The sequence below is a fragment of the Melospiza melodia genome, chromosome 12 (genome assembly GCF_035770615.1).
Source record: "Melospiza melodia melodia isolate bMelMel2 chromosome 12, bMelMel2.pri, whole genome shotgun sequence".
In the NCBI taxonomy this organism is placed as follows: Eukaryota; Metazoa; Chordata; class Aves; order Passeriformes; family Passerellidae; genus Melospiza; species Melospiza melodia.
The window spans coordinates 13,953,701-13,979,710 of record NC_086205.1 but is presented as its reverse complement, the minus strand read 5'-3'; the positions used below and the strand labels follow the sequence as shown (position 1 = coordinate 13,979,710).

The following is a 26,010-nucleotide window of genomic DNA, read 5'->3' as shown; positions in this document are numbered from 1 at the left end:
TGATGTTACTTTGCGAAACAGATGAACCGGTACTAAGTTGTCAAGAACAATCCAGAGAAAGACTCAACTTTGTATGACAGAGGATGAAAGACTGGTACAAATATCTGATAAATAGTGATCATTTTCTGGCATGCTAATTCCAGAGTGATTTTTTTTAAATGTAAGCATTTGGATCCAGTGCGGAGAATTAAACACAAATTTGTTTTTCACTTTCTCACTGAGAGTAGCCAGCTTTAGTTCACACAAACTGAAGATGAAAGGGAAACATAAGCTTAACAGTAGTCAGACTTAAAGCAGAGTAGAGGAGGAATGCCTGTTGCTGGATTACATTTGGTAAAGAATGGACAGTTGTGGAGATGAATGATACCATATAGAACCATTGCTAGTTAGAATTCAGTAATTACAATTATTTAAAAGAGTGACTTTGGCATATATCCTGAAGTTTTGTCTTTTTCCTAATGAATAGTGTCTCTGTAGCATGGAGATTTTATAGTCATTTCTATATATTCCAAGTGACATGAATTAGTTGCTGGAAAGCAAAGGGATTGTCAATTAATGAGTGAATGAGTAATGATTTTTTTCTAGAGATGTAGGTCAGTCTGCATGAGCAAATGTTGTGCCACTTCTTTTTTAGGTATAAAACAATACCTTTGGATGCTTGGCATGTAGAAATAACCCACAATAAGATAACTAAAATCAACAAGAGTGCATTGTATTTTTGTGGATTTCCTACTTTAAAGCACATTAAACATAAGGTAAACGATTTTTCTCTTCCAGCATTTCAATTGTGTGTAGTAGATAACTATGTTAGAACTTAAGTTTTATATGTTGTTTTGTTTTTACCCAGTTCTATCTTAAAAAAAGTGGTGTGCAAGTGTTTCAGCAAAGCAGCCATGGAGAGAACATGATGTTGGAAATCATAGTTGATGAGAACTCAAAGGACCAGGTAAGCGTTCAGCTCCTAACAAAAGACCAAAACCAAACAAACAAAAAAACCCCACAGCTGGACAAAATACTTGCTAAGAAGTCTGAATTTGTTAAATGGTCAGATTTGAGGTGTTTAAATGCTGAATTTGTGTGGGAAACAGTCTGGAATTTTGGTTATCTGCTAAAATCATTTATTGTTTTCCAGACTTCACAGTATGAAGGATCAGTAGCCTTAGTTGATTTTTCTGGCCTTTCTCTGTGGTAGCATTTAGGTGTTCTTGGGTAAGGAGCTGGTGGCTAAGGAATGGTATAAATGCAGGGAAGCAGTCTCCAGAGCATTGGTGTTTGTCTTTTGTCTGCCTGAAGAGATGACCACTTAAAAAGAAAAAGTGTTTCCTTTTAATCAACAAAGCAGACTTAATGCCTTCCCCTCTAATGAGGCTCTTTGATAGGGGAATCAGAGAGAAGAGTCAAAGTAGCAAATGACAAGTGCAGAACAGAAAAAATTCAGAAGTAAATAAAATAAAGGAGAGAGGAGGAAAACAATATAATATGATATGATTTTACAGTAGAGGGATAGGGGGAGTACATATTCAAGATATATGGCAAGAAAAATAAAGTGGGCCCAATTAATATATTAAAAAAATAGCAGAGACTCGTTAGAAAAAAAGAACATAACGTGAGGCTGAATTTACAGATGCTAGCAAGTTGTGGACATAAAAGTTGTTCCTTTTTTTCTATGTGATATATAAGTAAAATATATCATACAAAATACTTTGGTAATCTCAAATGGTCGTTATATTTATTGTGTCCCAGAGACACAATTAGTTCTAAGTAATTTAACAAAAGAAGTACTTAGCAGACCTCTATGAGACATTCAAATTATGCCAGGTCTTTCAAATAACACATACAACATGGTAAGAGCCACATTTTTAATCAGGGATTATGTAATCTGTATCAAATATATTTTAGTAAGATAAAATGAGTTTTTTATTCTGCAAGAAAATCTATTATTAAACTACTGCAGTTTTTATTGCAAAAGCAGCTTGAAAATACTGTAACAAAAATCTTCTAGTATGTTAAACAATTAGTAATAACAATTGTGGGGTTTTTTTCAGATGGTAGAAAATGTTGCCAGTTCGATACTTGGAAAGCGAGTTTTTGTTAACTGGCCCCACCTTGAAGAAGCCAGAGTTGTTGCAGTGTCAGATGGAGAAACTAAGTAAGACTTACATGATATCTAGTTCTTTGTTGTCTTATTGGTTTTGTTCAAGTTAAGTTCCTTGGGCTGCACAGAAATTTTAATTTTATTGTAAAACTAACAACTAGTTAGTCCAAATGTAACAAAGCTGCTTGGTGAAGAATGTTAAACATTGTTCTGAGGTTTGGTTGCCTCTGTAACAGTCTAGTCTTTCACTGTTTGTCACAGATGTAGAAGCTTGGGAAGAGCTCCTTCTTAGTTCTGAGGGAAAAAGGCATGCACAGAAATCCACACTGAACATTTCTATACCATCCTCCTTTATGAATAGCATATGTACTGGTATTTTGTATTAAAAACATGCTGTGGCCCATTGTGGAAGGGATAGAGAAAACAATGCTGCAAGTCTTCACATCCTTAACAAGTAATTTCTAACTGTTTTCAGTTTTGCTCACAATTGGTTATGTCTAGGGTAATCTTACTTGGTTAAATTTGTATCTGTCGTAATATTCTCAAGGTTTTATTTGGAGGAACCACATGGCACACAGAAGCTTTACATGGGAAATGCAGTGCCCCCAACAAAAGTGGCTTATGTTGGAGATAAGGAGCAAAGCATGTGGGTAAAAGAAGTTCAAGGCATTTCAGAGCAGTAAGTAACTTCAAAAATTAAAGTGTAGCTTTGCATTTTATGTCTTGGCCTGTGTTTTGTTCCTGTATTGCAGACCTAAGTAGCACAGAAGAGCTGCTGCATACTTGATGATAAAGGTTAATCAAGTCTGCTTAAATTTAAAACAACAACATAAAAGAGCTTATGTTGAAATTTCAGAATATATGGAGTCTGTTCTGAGGTAACCAAAGTTAGATGCTGTTACAAAAGAACTCTAAAGTGAATGAGTTTCAGTATTTATTCTCCCTCTCAATTTTCTGTTCTGGTGTTAGCAATCTTCAGTTGTAGGAAGCATGTAGGATGAAGCAATACAGAACCAACTTGCAACTCAACTAGCTTAGCTTTGTTAAATTTGAAAACAGCTCTTGCTCTTCTAGAGTGTGGGTGCTCAGTAGAGTATAAATGAGTTGCTGTGGTTTTGATGCCTCCTTGCTGGTCCTAAAATCACGAGCCAGACACAGTTATGTGATAAAAAGGGGTTACTTGTCTAAGCATCCTTAGGTGCACAGCACACTAGATGGAAAGCACCTGAAGATGCACCTGGAACATAAAGCACACACAATTGTTGTGTTTAGCCAATTAGCATAACTGACAAGAATCCCCAGTTAGAGACATAAGTGATGAGGCAATTCCTCCTCAGTTCAACCCTTTCTGAATTCCTCCCTCCCACCCTCCTTAGACAGGAACTAAACTTTGTTTATGAAAATGTGTCTTGGAGAGCTGGTTTCAACCTTGGCTTCCCAGAGAATCTAACCTTGGACCTCCAGCTTGGAGCTGCCCAGGAATTTATTTTGTCTTTCTGTCTAACAGAGTAGGGGAAAGGCTAGCTATGAATACTGTGACAGGCTAGAGAGCTACAAAAGTATATGTAAAGATTATAGAGAATATATAAAAGCAAAAAGGCAAAAATCAATCTGGCACCAGATTTGCATTTCATTATCTGTCATTTGAATTTGAGTCAACTGATTTAATTACCCCTAACTCTTCTACTGTAAAGATTAAATGTGCTTAAATTAATACTCTGAGCTCTGTAGTGATGGCTGTGCAACAGCAGGTAAACAACTGGTTAAGCCATTTATTCTGGGTATTTTTTGTAAAATAAGAAAACCATTAGAAGCCTCTTTTAAAGAGGTTTTTTTTTTTGTTTTATTTTATTTTACTTCAATAAATTAATTCTACCCTCTTGGTTCAGTTCTGTTTATTGTAATCAAGCTAAATGTTCTGCTTTGTATTCAGGTACCAGAGAAGGAAAGGAATAATTATCCATGAAACATCAGTAGTGGTATATGCTCAGTTACTCACTGGTAATAGGTATCAACTAAACCAAAATGGAGAAGTTTATTTGGAGAAGCAGTGGTCTAAACAAGTTCTTCCCTTTGTTTACCAAACAGTTGTCAAGGTAAATATACAAGTTCAGTACAATCTCTGAATTATTTCAAACTCAGACTATGTTTTAAACCGTCTATTTATATAAACTTTGTAATTACTCTACTGGAACTGAATGATATTTAAGATCACCACTATTGTCTCTTTCATGTAGGATATCAAAGCCTTTGACTCTCGTTTTTCAAGCATCAAAACTTTGGATGATTTGTTTCCTCCTGGAAGTACAGCCTTCATGCTGGGATCTCCTTACTATGGCTGCATGGGAGAAGTTAGTTCCAGTAATTTCTTAATTTTTCCCTGTAGATTTTTTCTTTTTGTAAACCTAAAATAATCTAATATGTTGTGTGACAGTAGTAACCATTTGCTAGCTGAAATTTTTAATCTGGGATTCCCTGGTGGTTTAGTCTGAGCAAGAGAGGGATCTTGTGTTTTTCCTGTTCTTCTTCTTGTGTAACAACTTGAATGCAGGATTATTTTTATTAGTTCTTTGGGATAATACATAAAGTTCCCATTTGTGTTATTTTCAGTCATGAATTCCTTTAGTTTAATGCTGACTGATTGGCTCTATGAGGAAGCAAGGTACAGGTCAAGGCAAGGTGATGAGTCCCAAAGCATCCCTGTGCCTACTGCAGCAGAATTGTTGATAAAGTAGAACATGAGGTGTGTTATCCAAAGACTGCTGTTTTTAAATAGCATTTTTCTAGCATTTGTAACCTATTGTGTTTCTCTCCAAGGTTCTTGATTCACATGATGTGATCCCAGAAGGCAGAATCCGGGTAGTTTTTAATATTCCCTGTGAACCCCAGCTTGATACTTTAATACAGAACCAGCATGTGAGTGCTTCTGCTTTTCTAGTAAAAGCTTAAACAATGTATCAAGTAAATTTTGTAGTGGTAAATGTCTTTCAGGGATGTTTCCATATAATTAATTTGCCATTTGTATAAAAACTCTTTTAGACATTGCCAATATGTTTTGTTTGTTTGTTTTAAAGAAATACTCTGTGAAATACAATCCTGCATATGTTTTGGCCAGCCGTCTTGGAGTAAGTGGATATCTTGTCTCCAGATTTACAGGGAGTATCTTTATTGGAAGAGGATCAAAGAAGAAGTAAGTACTTTTTGTGAATTTTCACTGTAGAGAAGCTTCTAAATTCTGCCATAACTACAGAATTTTTGCTGTGTTTAAGTGCTGTTTTTTTCAAGTGCACACTCTTGTGATTTGAAGCTTTCTTTAAAGTATATTTTCTGTAAACTAAGTTGATATGCAGTGCTTTTTTTCTATCAGAAGCATGTTTTAATTTTTTGTTTACTGGGCAGTTCTGTTTGCTTTCATATTGTAGACAGACATAAAATTGACTTTTCTGGTTAGCCATTTGCAAAAGTGAATTAGGAGTTTAAACTGACTTTACCATACTGAGAATAAAAAAGTGGAATCAGGATCTCATTTAATTGTATTTATTACTGCTACTATAAAGGGAGATTAATTTTACCTGTACCTTCTTTTCAGAACTAGTTAAGACTGCTTAAAATACATAAAGGAGGCAATCCATGCAGTCCTGTGAATGTCAAATTGTGGTTCCTCTGTAAAGATATGGTTGATGGATGCCTTAGCATCTTCTTGTGATCTAATGTGTACATTTCTTCCTGATGGATTGTTCAATGACATCCTTCTGCACCTTGGGAAGTGCTAAGTTGATTGTGGTTGATTAGATCTCAATTAAGGAAAAAATGTAAAATATTTCCTACCCTCCTCTGCAAAGAAGTATAGGCACACAGGTGGACAGCTAGCATAGCACAGCTTTTGCCCTGTGACATTTACAGCTGACACAATGTCAACAAGTAAACAATACAATGAATTTAACTTTTTTGTGTTTTAAGGCCTTGAATGCATGTTTATGACATTTTTTTAAATGTAGGTAAATACACACACATACTGCAAGTTAATGAACTTTTTCTTCTTTCCAGTCCTCATGGTGATCACAAAGCAAATGTGGGGCTAAACCTGAAGTTCAACAAGAAAAATGAAGAAGTTCCTGGCTATACTAAGAAAGTTGGAAATGAATGGATGTATTCTTCTGCAGTAGAACAACTACTTGCTGAGTATTTAGAAAGGTAAATGATTGGATATGAGCTTCATCCAAATTACCCACCTTTGTATCAATTGTAGGGATTTGTCCTCCTGTCACAGATCTTCTAAGAACAATGAGTTTGTTTCTTTTATTTCAGTGTTCTGTTTTGGGATAGAGTAATTATGTTAGCAGCTTGCCTTTGGAAATTTAGTAGTATGATACTAAATTAAGTAAAAAATAACCCATCTGGGCTTTACAGTTTTTGAAGCCCAGCAGACTTGATTTTGATGAGGCTTTCTTGTGGTCTATGCTGATGTGAAACTAAAGTTATCTTCCATATATTTGGGGGTTTTTAGGGTGCCTGAACTATTTAATTATGTAGCCAAGAACAGCCAGGAAGATATCTGCTATGAAGATGACATTTGGCCTGGAGAGGATGAGAATGGGTAAGCCATGGTCCTTATCTCTTTTCTACAGTAAGGAGAGTAAAGACTGACAGTTGTGAAATTGGTAATGATTGTGCACTGGCTGCTGTGTAACTGAAACCTTGCTGTTCCTCCAGCAGCTTGATTGTTCAGTGATGGCTGAAAGCATTATTTGAATGCTGTACTTTCAGTCATGGAGTCCAAGTTTCTGCCAGACTTCAACCTCAAGTTCAGTAAATGAGAAATATAATTTTCAGTGGCTATTTCATACTTCTTGCTTTTAAAATAGCCTAGAGTAAGCACAGCTATGACCAGTCATAATTTTTTTTTAAATAACCAATAATTGTGGTAATTGTCTAAAACTACTTGGAATTTGAAAAATAAATCCTACAGAGTTTGAAGTGTTTTGCACATTTTTAGTATACATTTACATTTTTAGTATACATTTACATGGGAGAAAAATAGCAGCCTTGGTTCCAGACACAGTATGGTAATTTGAAAAAGCTTTCGTTATTAGACAAAAAACCAAATCCATTGGCTTCAGTCAGTAAATCTACAGGACTCTTACCTCGTGATACACCAGTGTGGGACTCCTCTTGTAGAAGAATCTCAGATTTTTTTTCCATTTTACCAAAGAGTCTTCCCCTGTGAAGTTCTTTCTTCCTGTGTTGTGAGAAACAGCTGGTCACAGAACCAGTAATCACATCTGGACACTGTTGGTTGGTTGGATGCAAACTTAATTTGCTGAATGCTTTTAATTACTATAATAATTTTTTTTTCCTGAAACAAAGCTTTGTGTTATAGTTTTGAAACAGTACTGTGTAATTCTTTCTTAAGTCATAGAGAACTTTTAGATTCCATTACTTAATGAATATCTACAATCAGTGTGCCTGTATGATAATACTTGACCGATTAAATTAGGGAACACAGTAAAATGCCGTTCATGCAGCTAAAAGCTTTCATTCATGCCATTTTTTATTCAGAGCTGAGAAAGTGCAAGAAATTGTTGCCTGGTTAAAAGCACATCCTGTGTCTGCTTTGTCTCGCTCATCCTGTGACTTGCAAATTTTGGATGCAGCCATTGTGGAGAAAATTGAAGAAGAAGTGGAGAAATGCAAGGTACACAGCTTGGTGTCATTGTGATCGGGGTGGACCAAAAAGCAGTGCTCGTTATTTTTGAGGTTCTTGAATTTAAATAAGACAATTTAAGATTACTTGCTATTCCAAAGAAAAAGGACACAGAATATAATGTAAAATCTGGATTTGTAGTATTATCCCAGAAATTCAGAAGAGCTCATTATTAATCTTTGTGAGAAATTCACTCCTTTAGCGATGATTTATCAGCAGTGGTACGTACTCTGAGCTGTGCCTTTTGGTGGTTTTGTAAAGGAACACGTATCAGTATATATTGAAAAATATTAAAATGATCTTTTTATTTGAAATCCCAGCTATTCTTCCCTTGCAGTTTCTCTTTGGTTTACACAAAATTTAAAGTTTTTTTTCTGAAGGCCACCGATGAAAAAAGTGGCCAAGGAAATTACTAAAGTAAAAGCTAGGGACAAAGCCAAATGAAATCATGGGCTGATGTTTTTTGAAACAACTTGCAAGGACATCTTAAATTGGTGTGAAATCTGGAATTAGACAACTAATGGTTTGGTATGAAATCCAACATGCTTTAAATAATTATTTATTCTATTCATGCTGTATATAATTATTCTAAAGACTTCATTAAAGCTCTATACCATTATCTAAAAGAAGTTAAAGAACTCTACTTGATGTTTTCAGTTTTGCTTTACATATTCCAGTGCTTGTTCTACACTGGTTTGTAAAGACTTTCTGTTCCTTTCCTTTAGCAGAGGAAGAGCAACAAGAAGGTGCGAGTAACTGTGAAACCCCATTTGCTGTTCAGAGTAAGTGATATCAATGGGTTGGGGGGGGGTTAAGTTCTCCAGATCAAATTTATTTTACCTAAGCTTACCCACTTAAGGAGAATAGAATTTTACGACAGTGTTGATGAAAGGAGACATTTTGTTATGCCTTCTAGAAAATAATTTTGCAAACAGCATTCTGTCTCTACAAGGGGAGAGAATTTCTTGTAACTACAAACTCCATTATGTCAGGCACTGACTTAAAGGTTTTTTCTGCCCTTTATACTTCTGCAGTTTTTACTGGCTCTATAATGAAGGCAAAATAAAATGGGCTTTCTGCTGTCTCTTTTCCCATGTTTTACTTTTTATTCAGTTCTTCACCTAAGACCAGCTGTTCCTCTTGCCCATGTTACTGATACAGGCAGGTTACATGTCATGTTTTAGTTCTGTCTGAATTGATCAGCTAGTGTACAGCACATTTTCAGGCAGAAGCATTAGTGAGAGTTGCAAGGGGAGAAAATGAAGATTTGCTTTGAATCTGGAGAGGGAAGGTTTCTATTCTTTGGGGGGGGGGGTGTTTCCTAGGGTTTTTTTTCACCAGCGAGTTTCCTTTATAGTGTGTCTCAGATATTGTTATAAATGCATTTGTATTGTAATTCTGATTGTTTTGCATACATTAACACAGTCTCTTGGTTATTGGCAGCCATTAGAACAGCAGAAGGGGGTTGTTCCAGATCGAGATGCAGAGTACAGGCTGTTTGACCGAGTTGTCAATGTCAGAGAGAACTTTTCTGTTCCTGTTGGGCTACGAGGCACCATCATTGGAATTAAAGGAGGTAATTTTTTTCTTCATGATTATAACTACATAACAGCTCAGCTAGTACTAGGAAAGCAGGATTCAGGGTAGTGCTTAATGTAATGGTTGTGAATGCACATATTTCTTGCTGTGAAGCATATGCAACTTGAACCTGTTAATAACATATTTATTGTTTTGAATAAAACCTACCTTGTGTTTTAATTTCATGTGTTACACAGCTGTTATTTGACAAAGAAATTACTTACCCTATGATCCTTCCTGTATTAATTAAAAATTACTCGTCATTTCTTCTTAATATAAAGAAGGCAGATCAGAAAAGGAACAAAATGAAGTTATGGGAAAACATAGGCAAAGTTAAGTGGAGTAGACATAAAACCAAGTATTAGCCTGAATACTTACATCGAACATAAAGCTTTATCAAATGTGATTTGTCTTAAATAGTTTTACTTTGAATTTGTATTTTTATTCTGTAATATTCCATTTCCATTAATTGGCATAGATTAATACCTTGTTTGACAAGAAAATTAACCATAAATCTATTTCAAGAAGGATTTTTTGATCCCTACAGAGTGTAGCAGTTTCAGATGGAGTATTAAAAATGGTCTTCTTGCCTGCCATTTCAGTAGCTGCTTTCTCATTCGGTTTGCATCTAACAGAATTTCAAAGAGACTAGACTAGAGTGCAGTTTAAAAAAAATACTCTTTTCTCCATAGTTCCTAAATACTACTATAATTTTGAAGATGTATTAGTCTATCATTATGCAAGAAGTTAATATTAAAGCTGTTAGTTTCTGACTGCCTGAATGTAGAAGTGGCTTGCCTCTCTTTCTGCCAATTTCTGACAAGTATGACATAGTGCTATAAAGTGCAGTTCTCTAAATGCACATGGGTAAGGTGAATGCACTATCTTAAAGGGCAGACATGTGAGACCTTTAGAAGCATTTCCAAATTCCTGTTAATGAAATTATTCAGAAATTATTTCGAGGTCTGTTGTTCATTTTTAGTCTTTTCGTTATTTATTGTATAACTTGTAGAGATAGATATTTACATAATATAGATGGCCATAACTGCATAGGATGATGTTGTACTTTGTTTTTTGTAGCTACTAGAGAAACAGATGTGCTCTTTGAAGTTTTGTTTGATGAAGAATTCCTTGGAGGCCTCACTATCAGGTTTGTGTGGCAGAGTTCAGAGTCAATTCATGCTATTGGCATAGATGGCATGGAATTGTTGGCTTTGGTTTGGTTGAGTATTTTTAATGCCTCTTCTTGAAATTTTGTTTCTTGGCAGTGTTGGTCAGTTTTTATTTCCTTTGTGGTTTTTGATTCTCTTTGAGTAGTGATAATTTTTTGTGAAGCGCATTATATTGTGGAAATGCTCTATAGGCTTTTTTGGTGTATGAACTTCTGACTTGCAGAAAGAAAATATGAACCAGCAGAATAAAGCACCAGATCCAGATGTCTTTTTGAAAAAATATGTAGAAAATACATTCTTACCAGTATGTATTTGACATGTAGATTAAAAACCAGGCAGAAGGCATCTGCTCCTCTGAAGGAGGGACTCTGAACTCAATAGTTGATAGTTAAACACTAAATTCCTACCATTAAAAACCTGACCTCTTTTTCAGGAGGTGGAGGTGCTTTTGTTTTTGTAAGTGTGATAACTCTTCTGTATTGAAGTAAACACCTGATCTTCTAAGTGCTCAGATATACCCAGCCAGCTTCATTTTTACTGTTCTTACAGAAGGTTTCAATGATGGAAGTTAGAGGGAATTCTTCCCTACTACCTGCATTCAGCAATTACAGCCCTTGCATGTCCTGTAACACAGATAATACTCAGTGTTCAGAAATGCTTCTTAACTTCAATTTGTAATTCTGCTACTGAACCTGAAACTTCAGTTTTCATTTCTGTAAAAATAAAAGGATATTGTTTTCTGGTTCTTTTACAGAAATATTTACTACAGAACTGTGCTATAACAATTCACTCATCTTAAAAATTTCTTTAAGCTCGGCACTGAAAGGTACAATATAAACTGAGAGTAGTGCTAGTTACTGTTTGACAGCCAGAGGGCAAAGGGGAGCCATGGGTTTCAGGTTGTCTGCAATGCTACTAGATTTCAATATTGCATAGTTTCCAGCTTCTGTTGTTCAGACTTGAGTCATTGTCTTTTGGCAGCAATTAAAGTGCATGAAACAACTGTGGAATTTTTTTCTCAAGGTGCTCACCTGCCAGAGGTTATCGCCTGCCCTCAAGTGCCTTAATTAACCTGTCTCATGGTAGTCGGTCAGAAATGGGAAATCAAAAGCTGATGGCCATAGTTAAACCTCAGCCAGCAGTGAGTAACTACAACTCATATGCATCTGATCTGTCATCTGTATGCTCACAAAAAGTGCATCTGGGAGGCCTCAACCATTCTCCTCGTTCCCTTTTTGTTCCTACCCAAGTAAGACTTTTCTCGCATTTGTACAAAATTGTTTTTCCCTAGAATCTGAAATATTGACGTGGTTATCTTTGTTGGTACAAACTAAATTTAGTTTTTATGTCAATATATTAAAAGTAGAATAATTGTTATGCTGGAGAAATGAATTAATCTAATAATGAAAAGGACTAAAATTTCCTTATTGACAGTGGTTTTGCTCTGAGTAACTCCAGTGCTTTTCTGAGAGACAGATACTTAGTGTGGAGCAGTGACACGTTATTTGGTGTCAGATAGTGTGTTTGCACAGAGATGCAATTATTTCCTTAAAGCTTTGATCCAGTTAATGCTTCCTTATAGGTTCTTTGTCCATGCATAGAAAAGGAAGACATGATTTCCCTATCAGTTTTGCTTCTTGGTTATAATTTACTTTGAAACTACAATAAAGGAGGAAAAATTACAAGTTTTGAATTGAGTTTCTTGGTGGTTTAGTGACAGTTTATTTTTTTAACAAGAGGCTTCTTTAAAGTAACCTTTATTAATAACTTCATGTTGCTGTAGGTGTGTTTGAAAACAGTTATCTCATGTTTTTCAAGTCTATACAAGAAAAAGTACTTTCCAAAAGAAAATGTAGGACAATGAAACACTTCTGATTATTTTTTTTTTCTCTCTCTCTCAATGATTTAGCAACTGAATGGAAGACAGCATTACAATCTCAGGGCTGAAAATCAGGGCAACTCTAACTCACCCCAGAAAGGATCATTTCTGAGTGGCAATCAGAAAAATAAAGTGAGTGTTCGGATTCATTTACTATCGGACCCAAATGTCTCTGTTTTGGCCTTCTGTTCAGGGTGGGTGTCATTTTCTCATGATTAATAAATTGCTTTGTTTTAGTACATCACATGTTGTAGTTCAGATACAGACTGGAGCAGAAATGCTCTCAGTTGTTGAATGAATATAATATCCTGTGTTATCCTTGTTTAGATACTAGATTTTTTTAAAGTGTTTTTTGCATAGCTGGGCTTCAGTTCTGCAATAACATACCTGTAATTAAGTAATTGAACCTTGCTGTCAAGGCCTTACAAAATAAATCATTAATAATACAATCTAAGAATACTCCCAGTATGAAAGCATGCTTTTGAAACCATTCTGAACTGTTACATGAGTTTCATTATAATTAATCATCAAACTAACTTCATTTCACTTTAGTAGTGATTCTTGGTAAAAATTGTAACTGCAATCCACTACCACAGCTTGTTTCATAATTAATTACCTGAAACTTGCACTAGTGTCAGTATGAAAATATCTGTCATCTGAGGACTGTTAAACTTGAACCTTACAATTTCCAGAATGTCTTGGTATATACTTGGCTGTTCAAAAGTTGAATTTATCGCTGCTGAGTTTGTCTGGGGTCTTGTTTTTTTATTTTGTCAGGCACAGAGTAAGCAAGATGATGAATTCTGCAGCATATGGCAGTCATTGCAGAGTTCTGGGAAGTCTCATCACATTCAACAAAACATGCATGAGAAGGTTTGTATAGAAACTTTTAACAGATCTCTGCATTCAAAATATGGAGGTACTTAATTTCGTACATCAGTTCATTGTATCAGAAAACTTGATGTTACAAATAAATCCTCTGGATGCAAGTGGTGTTACATGGAGTATGCATAGCTCTGGAAAGGGGTGATCATAGGGCACTACTATGTAAATAATAAATACTCAGTTTTCTGGTTAAGCTTTGATGTTTGAAACCCTAGGGTGCAGTTCTACCTCAGGAAATCAAGCTGGGACCTGGCCATCAGTTTCATAAGCCAGGCTTCAATGATGGCAGCTTTAAATGTCAGCAAAGAAAACAGGAGCCTTATAAAAAATGTAAGTACTGTTATTAGAAACTTTGGTTAGGGGAACTGCTTGCTTTATTTGACCTTCATTGAATTGTCTGAAGAGCTTTTTTCTTTTTTTGTAGTTACTGACAGGAAATAATTTATTTTAGTTTTATAAACACTACTTTGCACTTGCTATTGTCAAATGATATCCCTGGTGTGTATATTAGATGGTTGCACACATAATCCCAAACCTTTTAGGTAAGTTGTTGTGTGTTCTGTTGACTTACCACCTATCTAATATAAAAACCAAAGAAAAACCATGTGTGTCTTTGAAAATCTGCTTGTGATCATATTTGTAGAATAGAAAATTAGATATATTATTGGATGTACTTAATTTTACCTTATCCTAGAAGAAAAGCATACACCAAATTACCTATGAAGTAAAAATTAAACATTTGATAAAACCATTCTCATTAATGCAACTCTGTGTATTTGTATGGAGTTACTAATTGTTTTATGTCTTGACTATTACTGTTTTTAAGAGCACTTTAAAATAATGCATTCTTTTGTAGTTAAAGAAGAATCCAAAACTACAAGAGGTGAAAGTCAACCACATAATAAAATGTCAAACCAACAGGTAATTTTGTCTGTACTGAGTTAATCTATTCTTTTCATTTTACTCTTGATGTGATTTATCATGTTACAGATTTGTCTTTAACTGTCATATTAGTTGATTCTTTTAGTCAACGAATTTGTTTTGGAGATTTTTTTTTTGTTAGAGGTTTATAGACAGAATATGAGAGAAAGAGCAGTAAATATATGATGATACAAAAACAACTTTACTATTCCTTTTAGATTCTAAAAGCTATGCTGTAATGGGAAAACACAAATTCTAGGTGTTCAATAAGCTGAAATCCTCTAAGAATATTAGCTTGTGAAAGCTCTTTGCAGCTGCATTTCTAATATGATTGTGTTATAATGAATAGTAGAGTATTCAGTAATAATGGCTGCAATTTATTTTAGAATTTTGCAGGTGTGAATAAGTACAATGTCAAGCTTTTGAAGAGGAATGGAAGTCCCAACGCGCCTTTAATTCAGAAGGCTGCAGTTGATGGTCCCTGCCCAGGTGGAAAGGTAGGATCTAAGGAGTTGACTGTCTTGTGCTCTTTGAGTAAATTCAGTTTCCAGTCCATTTTGTTCCAATTGTTCCTAGTTGTTTGAGTGCAAATTCATGTTTAAAAAATACAACAAACCTGTGTGATTTAATTGTTCTTTAAATCAATTCTATCAGTTTTAATATGCAGAACTTGATGCAGTCTCTGGTATCGGTTCACACTCTGAACAGACATGACTGTGACCTGCCCAACCTAAGAGAGGAAAAATCTGAATGAATGAGAGTAAAATGAACCTCAAATTGATATACCCTTCCTCTTGCATCTGCTTATAAATACACTTAGTTGAAGTACCTTTTTTCTTCTTTAATTTTAGAAGGACAATGAACTGGAAAGGCTTCTAGCTTCTTTGAAAATTCCCAAAGAAAATGAAGTGCAGACTTATTCCAAGGAAGCAAGAGCTACAAACGAGGAACATCTGTCACCACAGTCATTTGCTATGGTCTGTATACTGCAGGAATCATTACATTGCAGTTTAGCATCTGTGTCTTAGCATCAGTGCTTCTATTTAAAGAATCTCTATGAAACCTCATACTGCTTTTTAAAATGTATTAATGATTTTTAATTAGCTATTCTCAAAGAAAATTAGCAAACATCTTTGTTTATGCTAAGATGCTGTAACCTTTGCTTTGATAAAATATAACTGATTAGAAAATAAAAAGCAGGATTCTGTTGCCAGTTATGATAATCAATGTTTAGAAGGTCATGTTGTCTGGATGCCAGCATGTTCCTGAGTGGTTTATTTTATTTTTAAAGAAAGGAACACAGATGCTGAAAGAGATTTTGAAGATAGATGGCTCAGATCTGCAAAAAAAGAATGAAGTGAAATCACAAGTTAATGATGTTCCTGCTCCCTCTAGTAGACAGGATTGCCATGGAGCTGCTGTGCAATACAGACCAACCAAAAAAATGGGTATGTGTAACCATCAACTCATAATTCAGAGCTTCACCTTGTAGTGACATTTTAGAACACAGTTTCAGCAGGGTACTGTTTATCAAAATACAGTAATAAAATTTCCATTTTTTAAAATTTTACTTCTATATTCGGATCTAAAACTTTCTTCAGCTATAGTTTCTTGGTTTTTGTTAAACAATATGAAAATACCAGGGAAAAATCAAATAAGCCTTTTTTTTCTTTCTTCTTTTTTTCTTTTTTTTGCTAATAACCAAGTTACTATCCTTTTTTTTTTTTTTTCTTTTTGTCAGCTGCTTATATGAACAAGCATAGCCCTGGAGGGCCCCAGAACACACCAGCAATAGAAACTGGAGGTCACCCTTTCCCTTGTCCACAGCCAGCACTCTCTACTGTTTCTGAGCTTTCTCGTGTTTGTTCTCTTCTTGGAATGTCACAACCAGATTTCTCTTTCCTAAAAACACCACAGGTAAAATGTTTTTTCTGCAAAAGTACAAGTTCTCAGTTTTCTGTCAACTGTTCTGTATTAAATATTTCGACTGACTGCTGAAATCTATCTGAAAATAAACCTTAGCTCCCTTTGTTGCCTTTTTTAAAAACAAACAAACAAATCTCTATTTCTGTCTCACAGTTTGTTAGCAATACACATTGCCTCAAAAATCTTCTGTTTTTTTTCTAGACCATGACAGTTTGCCACATAAAGCTGTCCAATGGCTTGTTGGTTCACGGCCCGCAGTGTCATTCCGAGGCCGAGGCAAAGGAGAAAGCTGCGCTTTTTGCTTTACAGCGCTTGGTGAGGATGGGAAAAATCTCTGCAAATCTTTGTCTCTGTGCACTGCATCTCTTGGTAAACCTCTGTTTCCTTCCTCCTAGGGTTCTATAGGAGTGAACTTTGCTTCGCCTCCGCCTCCAGCAGTGTTTCCAAATTACCAGCCACTAGGAGTTCCTGTACCACCTGGATCAATTCCTCCAGTATTTGCACAGCCCCCTGGTAGGTGTTTGACCAGTACATATTGCAAATAATATCAATATATCCTCTAATTATGGTGGTTCTTTATATGAAAATTAATGCTCTCCAGAAAGCCCCATTTTCTGGTCTTCAAGTGTACTTGTATGTCTGAACAGTTTTGAAAACAGTTCATGATCCTCTTTGCATCAATGTGCACACTAATTCAGTATGAAGAAACATCTCTGTTAATGATTTCCTCAATAATGTATTGATCTATTCAGTCTTAGGTGCTTTTTCCATTTTTTTTTCCTTCAAAACAACAGTAATTACTTGAAAGTAGATAGTCCCAGTCCAGAATTTGTAAGAAATAGCCTCCTTGATTTTTTACATGGATTTTCCCCCCATGCCATGTAGTTAATGTTTCTCCATGCAATACTGTTATTATTCATCTATTACCAACTTTCACTCAAGTGCTACATCACACTTGTACACTACCAAACATGAGCATGGTAAGTAACTCCCCAAAAAGTGCTAGAAGTCCTGCTGCTGTTGTTTTGTATTCTGGCTCCCAGTTGGTTTCTATTTTACTGAAGTTCCCATCACAACTAGCAGTTAATGAGTCAGCACTGCTGTAACATCCTAGAAACTCATACAGCAGCTGCTACATCTCTTTTCCATGGGGTTTGTCTGTTGTTGCTGTGTTCCAAAATGATGGCCTAAACTTGCAGCTTTCTGCTGATACAGTTGGCTCAGCTGAAGTGTGGAGATCCCACATTATGTGCACTCTGGAATGCAGATACCATGACTTTACTGCTCTTATTTGTGTTGTTATTTAGGTGTAGTTCTCTTTGTTTGGGGGCTTTTGATAATAAATAAATAAATAAATACTTAGCTATTTTGAAGTAAATATGAAGCATATGAGGCTTTGCTGGAAAGATAAACAACATGCAGACAGCTGTAGTTGGAGTAGTCCTGGGCTCTTGGCAAGTTTGGGTTTTTTGTTTGTTTGGGGTTTTTTTGAGGAAAGAGAGCTAAAAGTTTCTTGTTTTCATAGCTAATATGATGCCTCCATCACCTCACATGTTTGGTCCAGTGTCCTGGAGTACTCCAGTGCCTAAGCATTATTATCCTGGCACCTACCCAGGAAATGTGTCTCTTGCAGGAACTATACCAGTTGGTTCTCACAACCAGTTTATACCTCTGCAGGTAAGAGCAGCAGGTTTGTCTTAATCTTGTATTTTTGTAAAACAGTGTGACTACAAGATTAATACAACAACACCCCCATTGTGAAGTAGTATTTAGTGTTAGAAAATTATTGTTAAGATACGTATGCATGTTTTCTGAAAGTGGAATATTTTCAGTTTTTGATAATGCATTCTGTTAAATAATATTTATTTAATTTAAAGGTAACTAAAAAAAGGGCTGCTAGCAAGAAAAACTTTGAACTCAAGGAGTTTCAGAGTTCCCCTCAAGCTGCACCACTAAAGAATGAACAGCCAATGTCTTCTGACCACATTCAGCAAGATAGTTCTTCAGCTCCTTTAAAATCTCCTCAAGCTGCTCAGTCCACTGTTTCATTTCAAGACAATGTGGCTACTCCAAGTGTTCCTCATAACAAATCAACACCAAACACTTCCAGCAAGCGAAAGCCAAGAAAACTGGCTGTCAATTTTGGCGCACCAAAATCTTCAGAATAAATCTGGTAGCTAGGTGTATTTTATCTTTAATTCTTTCCCCACTGTTATGTTCTCTCATTTAAAAAAATCAGAAATCTCTATTAAAAAGACCAGCCACTTTAAGTATAATATAGAAGGAAATACATTTTATTTGCTATGGTTTTCAGGTTGTCAGTAAAACCATAAAAATTATGTTAAAAATTTGTTTTATTTTCACCTAGAACAGCAAAAACCAGGAAAACCTGAGTTAGGGTTGCCATGCCATCCCTTGTGCCTAGGTTTCTAAACAGTGGCTTACAGACAATATAGGGTAAGCAGCAATAACAGTGGCAGCCTTAACTCAGGTTGGATGTGCTTTTTGGGAGGGATGTGGAACAGTAATAAGTTGGGCATCTAACAGTGTTTAGCATGACATTTTGTACTCTAGCTTGATTTTAAATAGTGTAATAAGACAGAAAGTAAAAATTATTTAAATGCAGTTTTTATATTGGCACTCCAGGTCCTTTTGAGTTGAATCAGTGTAACAAAAAGCTGACTACAAAGAAACTGCCAAATCCACTCTAAGTAGGAACTGCTGGGTTTTGTACTAGCGGGCAACAGCTTTACAGCTTTCAGAACATAGGTGTTATTGTGTGTCTGGTATTGGAGTGGCAAAACTGGTTGCTCTTGCACAATCTGTTCCAGGAGATTAATTTATAGGATGTGTTGAATTAAAAAAATATATTTGCAAAGTAGAGATCCTTTTGGTAAAGTACATTTAACTGTTTTTTAATTTACCAATTTACTTGTTTTCTGATGATAAAATAACAAAGTTATCTAACAGCATAGCCTCCTAAATGCTAGTGATAGCTTGGTTTTTTTTCTAAACTATAAAAATGGCCAGACAAAAAGACAACCCATTTTGCTGGATGGCTGTCAAAGTTATGTTTACTCAGAGTCCATTTCTTCCTCTAATAGTCTGCGCCCTGAACCCTTCTCTATAGTAGGTTATTTTTTGTTACTAATGACTTTTAATATTTATTTTTTTAGTTTTTTGAGAGAATTTCTGTGTTGCAAAATTAAATTATCAGGAAATGTTGCTATTGGTTACATAAGAATATTCAGACAAAAAGCTGACTTGAATTTTTGGACAGGACTATGGGATTCTTTGTTCATATAGGAAAAAAAGAAGGTTCAGAGCTCCTTGTATTCTTTTTAACCCACATGTACCAATCTTATGGACACTAATATAAAATCTTCATCTTAAGAAAAAATTTGAAACCTCTATTGGTGCTGCTTACTGGCATCGATTAAATTTCATTTTTCACCTGTTCTAGAAAAAGAAGTATTTTTTTCTCTAAGGCCCAGGAACCAGAAGTAAAGCAGTCTTGAGTGATTTATTTTGTTGCTTCTGAACAGGTTTCATTCTGGGTCTGCAAGTCCATAAACTTTCTTTCATGTTTTTTTGCCTCCATTTCTTGGTGTAGTATGAAGTTTCACATTATTACTGTGTTACGGTGTTCCTTAATTTTCATTTCTCCAAAACAGTTGTTGGCTCAGCAGTATTTGTAGAATAGCAGCAAGCCCTATAAAAAGGATCACAGAGGTAGAAACAAGATTAAGAAATTTTATTTTACTTAATATCACAAAACTTGTGGAATAGACTGCATATAGTCTGAGATCACACTGATTTTGTTGTTTTCTTTATAGTCATCTAATCTCAAGAGGTTCAAAGCCATATTCTGTGAAGGGAAAGTTGTCTTTTTTGGGGTTTTTGCCCTTATTAGCAACATGAGACTGATATGATGCTGCCATGTCAATATTTTACAAGTGGTTATGTGACATTTAATTGGTCCACTGTATCTATCTGAATGATCTGATCAGAAGAGAAAATATCTATTTGAAAATTTCCGTGACAGAGATGAGGCTGTGTTAGACTCTGCATCACAGCATTTTGATGTGTCTCTACAGCTAATTTTTGAGAAACAAAGTTATGGAGGATACTATACTCTTATGTACCAGTGAACACAGCAATTTTTATTAATTATTCTACTTCAGACTAAGATTTCTGCTCCCTGGAATTGCTATATGTAGTATATTTAGGTGGTTAAACCCTTTATTCTGTAACTGCTGCATATTGTATTAGTCTCTAATTTTTAGTTTTTCTCTTCTATGAAAGTGACTGCCTGGTGCCCAGTTAATTACAGTTTTACATGTCCTGGTAGGTGTGACATCTGCATTGATCATTGCCATGTCCCCTTTGATTTTATTATTATATTTTAACAAGGTCATAATGTTTAGCTCATACAGATATCAATTTAGGCATTTCTTTTTCTCATAGATATAAAGTATTTTCTAAGCACTGGAGTTTTTCATTAGATCTTATACAGAGCAGTATTTTACTAAAAATCCAAAAGGGAAGACTTTTATGTGCGCATTTTTGTAGTTTCTGATTTTTTTAAAATAACTTTTCATTGTTTATCTGCCAAGTGAAATGTTTTAAATTTGCATATGAATGGATACAGAATGTATTTTTTGTGCTGTTTTGTGTTAAGTGTGCATTTGCAGGTTTTTAGCATGTAGTTGCACAAAGACTGTGCAAAGATATTTTGGTATATGAATATATGCTACACTGAAGGAAAAGCATTCATAAAACTTAAATGCTATATAGAACTCTAATGCAATAGAGTAATTTTATAAACTGTCTGTGTCTGCTTGGATTAAATATTGAAACAACAAACATTACCTATTTTCACTGTTTTATTTCCAAATACTTTGTGGGAACTTGTGTATGCTCCAACCCAGAAGTTTACAATATGAATCAAATCTCATGAAACTCAGTTTCTGTGATCTCAAAAGAAGGACCTGCCCTCCTGACTGTTTCTTGATGGCTTTCAACTGTAACTGTGATCAAAATACAGTTTTTTTCAAAAGGCTGTTGGTCACCTTGCAATTAAAAGCATTTAACAGGATACTGATCTTCCAAAAATTTTTTGGCCTTGTCACCAAATAGATTAAAAAAACCCAACCCCACAGAAAAGTCATTATTTTCCAGTAAGCTCAGTCCTAGTGATTGTTAACAAGGTGGAGAACCAGCTGGTGGCTGAGAAGCACAATGTTAATGTCTTTCTTACACATTTTAGTGTGAATTAGCTTGTTTAAAGCAACAAACATAAAGACTGGAGTACACTCTTAGCATGACCAGCTGCTGCAACTTCATGTAAGTGTGTATGCAACTTGGTGCTTCTGTATAGAACAAGTCTGCTGTAAACACTCAGGTCATATTGCTCAACTTAAAGACACCAAGATAAAATCTTAGATTTCATAAACTGTCTTCAAATTATTAGTCAATGAAGTCTTAACTGCTGTTACCCTGCATGGTGAGTTCTGCCATCTCAATATATAGCACTAAAGAAAATTCAGGCAACTTAAATGAAGGGATATCTTGAAAATATTATTAGTTATTGCAGAGTAAATCTTGCATGGACGCTCCCATTCAAAAATTACAGGACTTCTGTTTAATTTAATTGAGTTGATCTGAACTACTATATAGATGACCCCTGAAGGTGAGGAATCTCAAAGAAGTAATTGGTACTTGCAATAAGGATGTTTTTAATTCTATTTGCAATTGTGAACTCCTTATGTATTCCATAATCAGCCTTCCTTACTACTGAGAGACAGTTATGTTCTTCTCTTTCTGTATCTGGAAAGGGGACACAGTGACATCAAGGGCATAAGGGCAGTCTGAATACACACTCTTGGCCAAAAGAATTCAAATTCAGGTGCATGAGGACCCTTGAATATTGAGACTGTAACTGATAAATGTTTTGAAGAATCTGATATCATGAGGTAAGTGGCTGTTCTTTATTAAAAGAATCCATGGTTCCAACAACAGTTCCTTATTGCTGTCAGTTTTTAAGTGGATGTTTACTCTTTGTTTTTCTATAATTTACAAATTTCCTGTTTTATTTCTGCTTTGAAATACATTACAAATCAAAGGAATGGTCACAATGTCATCAAGTGCATATAGTAAACCTGGTTCCTGTTATTTGAAAGTACAGAAAAAGCATTTTTCATTAAAACATTTTTTTTCTGGTAAAACTTGGTCAATAAAGCATCAGTGCATTGGCAGTGATTTATGAAAGTTGATAATCACACTTAGTCCTGTATTTTGTGTAATTGCAGTTATTTTTAATGGCTAGATCTTACTGAAACAATGGTTCTTAAGTGCTTTTTCATCCCTTTAGCTTTTAGTATATCCATTTTTCTTGTTCTAATTAAGCTTCATTGATGGCCGTTTTTCTCTCTTTTTAATATTTTTTCATTAATTTCTAGACTTGAAATAAATGTTCTTTTAAAGAGCTATTCAGCCCTGAATTTTCTAGTTACACAGTACCATCATATGTATGTACATACATACACACACACACACACACATATATATATATACAGGAACTCGATCACTCATTTTCTTAAAATTATTCATAGTTATGTCATTTTCAGTCCACACAATAATTCTTTAAGAGACATCCAGAGGATGATGGACACTGTCTTGTTAATAGACATTGCTCTTCTCCAAATGCAGATATTCCTTAGGCCGAGCAAAAATAATGGGCAAATAATGAAACATTAACAGAGTAAGTACACCACTTTTCACTTCACTTGCTTTGGTAGATAGATTCTTGGCTTACAGCTTAATTGTCCTAAAGTCCACCTCATTTCCTGTCAGAGTTTACTTGTGTTGCAGAGCTGGCAGAAAGGAAGGACCACTTGTGCCTGAGGCACAGTGCAAATCCTCCTGCATGTGGGCACAGATTTGATGTGCAATCTCTAGTGATAATCCTGGATTAACCAGTCTCCTATTACTTGCTCCCTCTGGGTCATGCCAAAATGTGTTGCCACATTATGAACCTTATCATGGAATTAATCTGATTGGCATTCTCCTGTATGTTGTTTTTCATAATAGTTCATGATGGAGCCCCAAGAACAGCTGGGTTGGTACAGTTTGTAGTGTGAGTGTGGGATGATTTAGCAAGAATGGAACCCCTTAAGAAACATCCCATGACTGTCTAAAGCTCAAATGACCCACAAATCTAACATTATTCATCAAGTCATGTCATTGCATGTGGTTCTGTGTGTTGACTTCGAGGAGAGTGGTAACTTCTGCAGGAGTACAGGAGGAACTGATGAGAAAGGGTCATATGGTAAATTATTGCAACATCTGCATAAAAATCATCATTTTCATTTTAGTTGGTCTGTTAAGTTTTTAGATGAGTCTTAATGAATGATGGATGTGGGCTGCACCAGCCAGTGGAGCAACAGAAATTAGTGGGCTCTTTCTTGTTTGTGTGCAAACTGACAAAGGGCCCCATGTCAGTGCTTTCATAATATTAAAACTTGTTAAAAAGATAGAGCTAAGTAAGTGGGTAAAAGGGTAACTCACAGTTTGAGGAGGCAGTAGGAAGATAGATGCACCTTGACCAAAAAAACAGCTGAGGAAGAGAAGATAAAACCCCCATGCACTGCAAATTTTGGGTCTTGCTCTGTAATATTTCAGTATCTAGATTCCTTTTAGCAGTGCCACTGGCAACTTTGATTCATACTGGAAGCCTTAGGTGAATGAAGATGCTCCAACACAACAGAAATGCACCTGAGAATACTTTATAAAAAAAACCCCAAAACTAGTTAACTATTCAAAATACAGTTAATTTGTAAATTTTATTTAATAATCTGGTCCTAGAAAATATCAAGACAGTGTCAGGATCATGTTTTCTTTCTGGGAATTAGGTGTGCTGGGTCTGTGGCAGTTCCATCTCAAGGTCTCTTGCATCATCCTATAAAGTCTATCTATTGCTGACTGAAACATGCCAAGTGTGATGACATTACTTATAAATATTCAGTTATATTTAGTATAAATCATGGTAGGGGTTTTGCTGTCCCTGCTAGCAGTGTAAGATCTTCTTGACCCTGATGTTCTGCCATTTGATTGGTTTTACTGAATAACTCTTTCCTTTGCTACAGCATTGTACAGGTCCCTGGAGTGCCTCCACTCCTTCATTTGGTTTGATAAGCCAGTAAAATTAAGACCTGCCATGCTTTTCAGAGAGCAAAGCAGCTGAGGATTTCAGCAGAGAAGATGCAGAAGAATGGGACATGGCTGCTGAGGTACTTGGTATGTGACCCCAGGTGTGCCAGCTCCCTCTCTGAGCAGTGGCACCCCCCTGCCCTCACCCAAGCAGGAGGGCTCGGGGTGCTGGTGGGGGTTATGCAGGCTTGTGACCAGGGAAGTGTCCATGCAGTTTCACTTCAAACTGAATCTTTCTTGCCTGTGCTAAAATGAACTTGGGGCTTTTGTGCATATTAATAATAAGATTTTTCTCTGAGGGTGGCAGAGGTTTTGGATAGACAAAGAGTGCCTTGTGGGAATGAGATTATTTATGACCAATATAAACCAACACAGATAAGTCATGTATGGACATGCTCTGCACATATCAAAGCACACTGTGTCTTTTATTGCATTCCTTTTATGGCATAACAAACACAACAATAAGAAATTTGTATTTCATAAGCCTCTCATAAATTAAGCAATTTTAACACATGCTCTCTATGATTGATGATGACTAACATTATGTATGCATTGACACTTTGCAGGTTGGTTAAGGTTATGTTTTTCCACACATCTAAGTTCTTTGTTAACATATTAAACTGCTAGAAGAAATCAACTTTACATGGCCACTTCCATGCAATCAAAAGGATATGTGTTTGTTACATTAGGAGCTTGTGAAAGAAAAAGGTAACCTGCATCCATTTTCTTTTTGAAGTTTTGCTTAATCTTGCTGTGAGGCAGGCCCTGCTTGTATTGATACTGTAAAAGCACAAAGGATACCTTTTTTAGATAGATGCCTTTTTTTCTTAAGGCTTCTTACTTTTTGAATGTTTGTAGAGGTTTTAGCCTTTTATACCAGTTACACATGTTGAATCTTATTGAGGTAGCTTTCATCAGAAGTTCTAAGTAATTATTATTATTATGCTGTTAGTTTTGATAAATTAGTTTGAAGAAAAGTACTCTTTGTCAGAATATGAAGTACTTGGTACCTCTGTGACATACATCTATTAGCTGTATGTGACATACGTCTATTAGCTGTATGTCAAGAGATAGTCAAAGAGAATAAAAAGTCAAAGAGATTGTGATTTTGTAATGTGTTGTTCCTTAGGGAGGAGAGGTAAAGCGCTTGTTCCTTGGCTTTCTCTTTCGCGTGTCTTCACGTCCTCATGATCTGCACCTTTGTCCCAGTGACCTCTGCGACTGCCCATGTGAGGTGAGAAGCCTCTTCTTACTGTGGCTTTCACTGTCAGTAGTATTCCTGGTTTAAAGATCCAGTAATGCCAGACTTTTCTCACATAATACTGTTCATACTGCAGCTTTTTTTTAAGAGGGGCCTAACCAGAAGTGCAAGGGGGAAATATTTTCAATGTGGGGTTTTTTTTTCTTTTTCTGCTCTAATTAAATGAGTTTAAACTAATTGACTAGTTCTTCTGATTACATTTGAGTTAAAACAAAATTCTACTGGTACTGCTTTGGGGTTGAGCATTTTGCACTTTATTGGTTTACTGTTAATATTTCTGCTTGTTTCTGTTTGAAAATTACCCACGTAAAATTTTTAAAATTATTTTTAATAATAATAATTTTTAATAATTTAAAAATTACTCATCAAGGGCAATAC

At 35.5% G+C, this 26,010-nt stretch overlaps 1 protein-coding gene across 10 annotated transcripts in view; it reads left to right on the top strand.

Annotated features, from left to right (window-relative positions):
* Positions 1–25,605, top strand: part of XRN1 (5'-3' exoribonuclease 1) — a 39,255-nt gene extending 13,650 nt beyond the window's left edge. The window contains exons 17-48 of one of the 10 annotated variants that reach the window (XR_010029172.1): positions 635–755; positions 848–946; positions 2,046–2,149; positions 2,643–2,774; positions 4,029–4,191; positions 4,333–4,446; positions 4,913–5,011; positions 5,170–5,285; positions 6,143–6,289; positions 6,603–6,692; positions 7,655–7,790; positions 8,525–8,581; positions 9,243–9,375; positions 10,458–10,527; positions 11,573–11,798; positions 12,459–12,560; positions 13,206–13,301; positions 13,529–13,643; positions 14,170–14,234; positions 14,621–14,731; positions 15,086–15,211; positions 15,526–15,682; positions 15,976–16,151; positions 16,362–16,475; positions 16,556–16,673; positions 17,686–17,837; positions 18,038–18,333; positions 21,968–22,135; positions 22,872–22,923; positions 24,308–24,458; positions 24,938–25,079; positions 25,501–25,605. Coding sequence is in view for 4 of the 10 variants with exons in the window: in XM_063166902.1 (XP_063022972.1) it covers positions 635–755; positions 848–946; positions 2,046–2,149; positions 2,643–2,774; positions 4,029–4,191; positions 4,333–4,446; positions 4,913–5,011; positions 5,170–5,285; positions 6,143–6,289; positions 6,603–6,692; positions 7,655–7,790; positions 8,525–8,581; positions 9,243–9,375; positions 10,458–10,527; positions 11,573–11,798; positions 12,459–12,560; positions 13,206–13,301; positions 13,529–13,643; positions 14,170–14,234; positions 14,621–14,731; positions 15,086–15,211; positions 15,526–15,682; positions 15,976–16,151; positions 16,362–16,475; positions 16,556–16,673; positions 17,686–17,837; positions 18,038–18,328 (3,430 nt within the window). In the remaining 6 variants the exon portion in view is untranslated. Of the gene's footprint in view, positions 1–634; positions 756–847; positions 947–2,045; positions 2,150–2,642; positions 2,775–4,028; positions 4,192–4,332; positions 4,447–4,912; positions 5,012–5,169; positions 5,286–6,142; positions 6,290–6,602; positions 6,693–7,654; positions 7,791–8,524; positions 8,582–9,242; positions 9,376–10,457; positions 10,528–11,572; positions 11,799–12,458; positions 12,623–13,205; positions 13,302–13,528; positions 13,644–14,169; positions 14,235–14,620; positions 14,732–15,085; positions 15,212–15,525; positions 15,683–15,975; positions 16,152–16,361; positions 16,476–16,555; positions 16,674–17,685; positions 17,838–18,037; positions 21,032–21,967; positions 22,468–22,871; positions 24,459–24,937; positions 25,080–25,500 lie in introns of those variants that run through there. The other 9 variants (XR_010029173.1, XR_010029171.1, XR_010029175.1 and 6 more) reach the window with 9 other exon arrangements.
* The last annotated feature ends 405 nt before the right edge of the window (positions 25,606–26,010 follow it).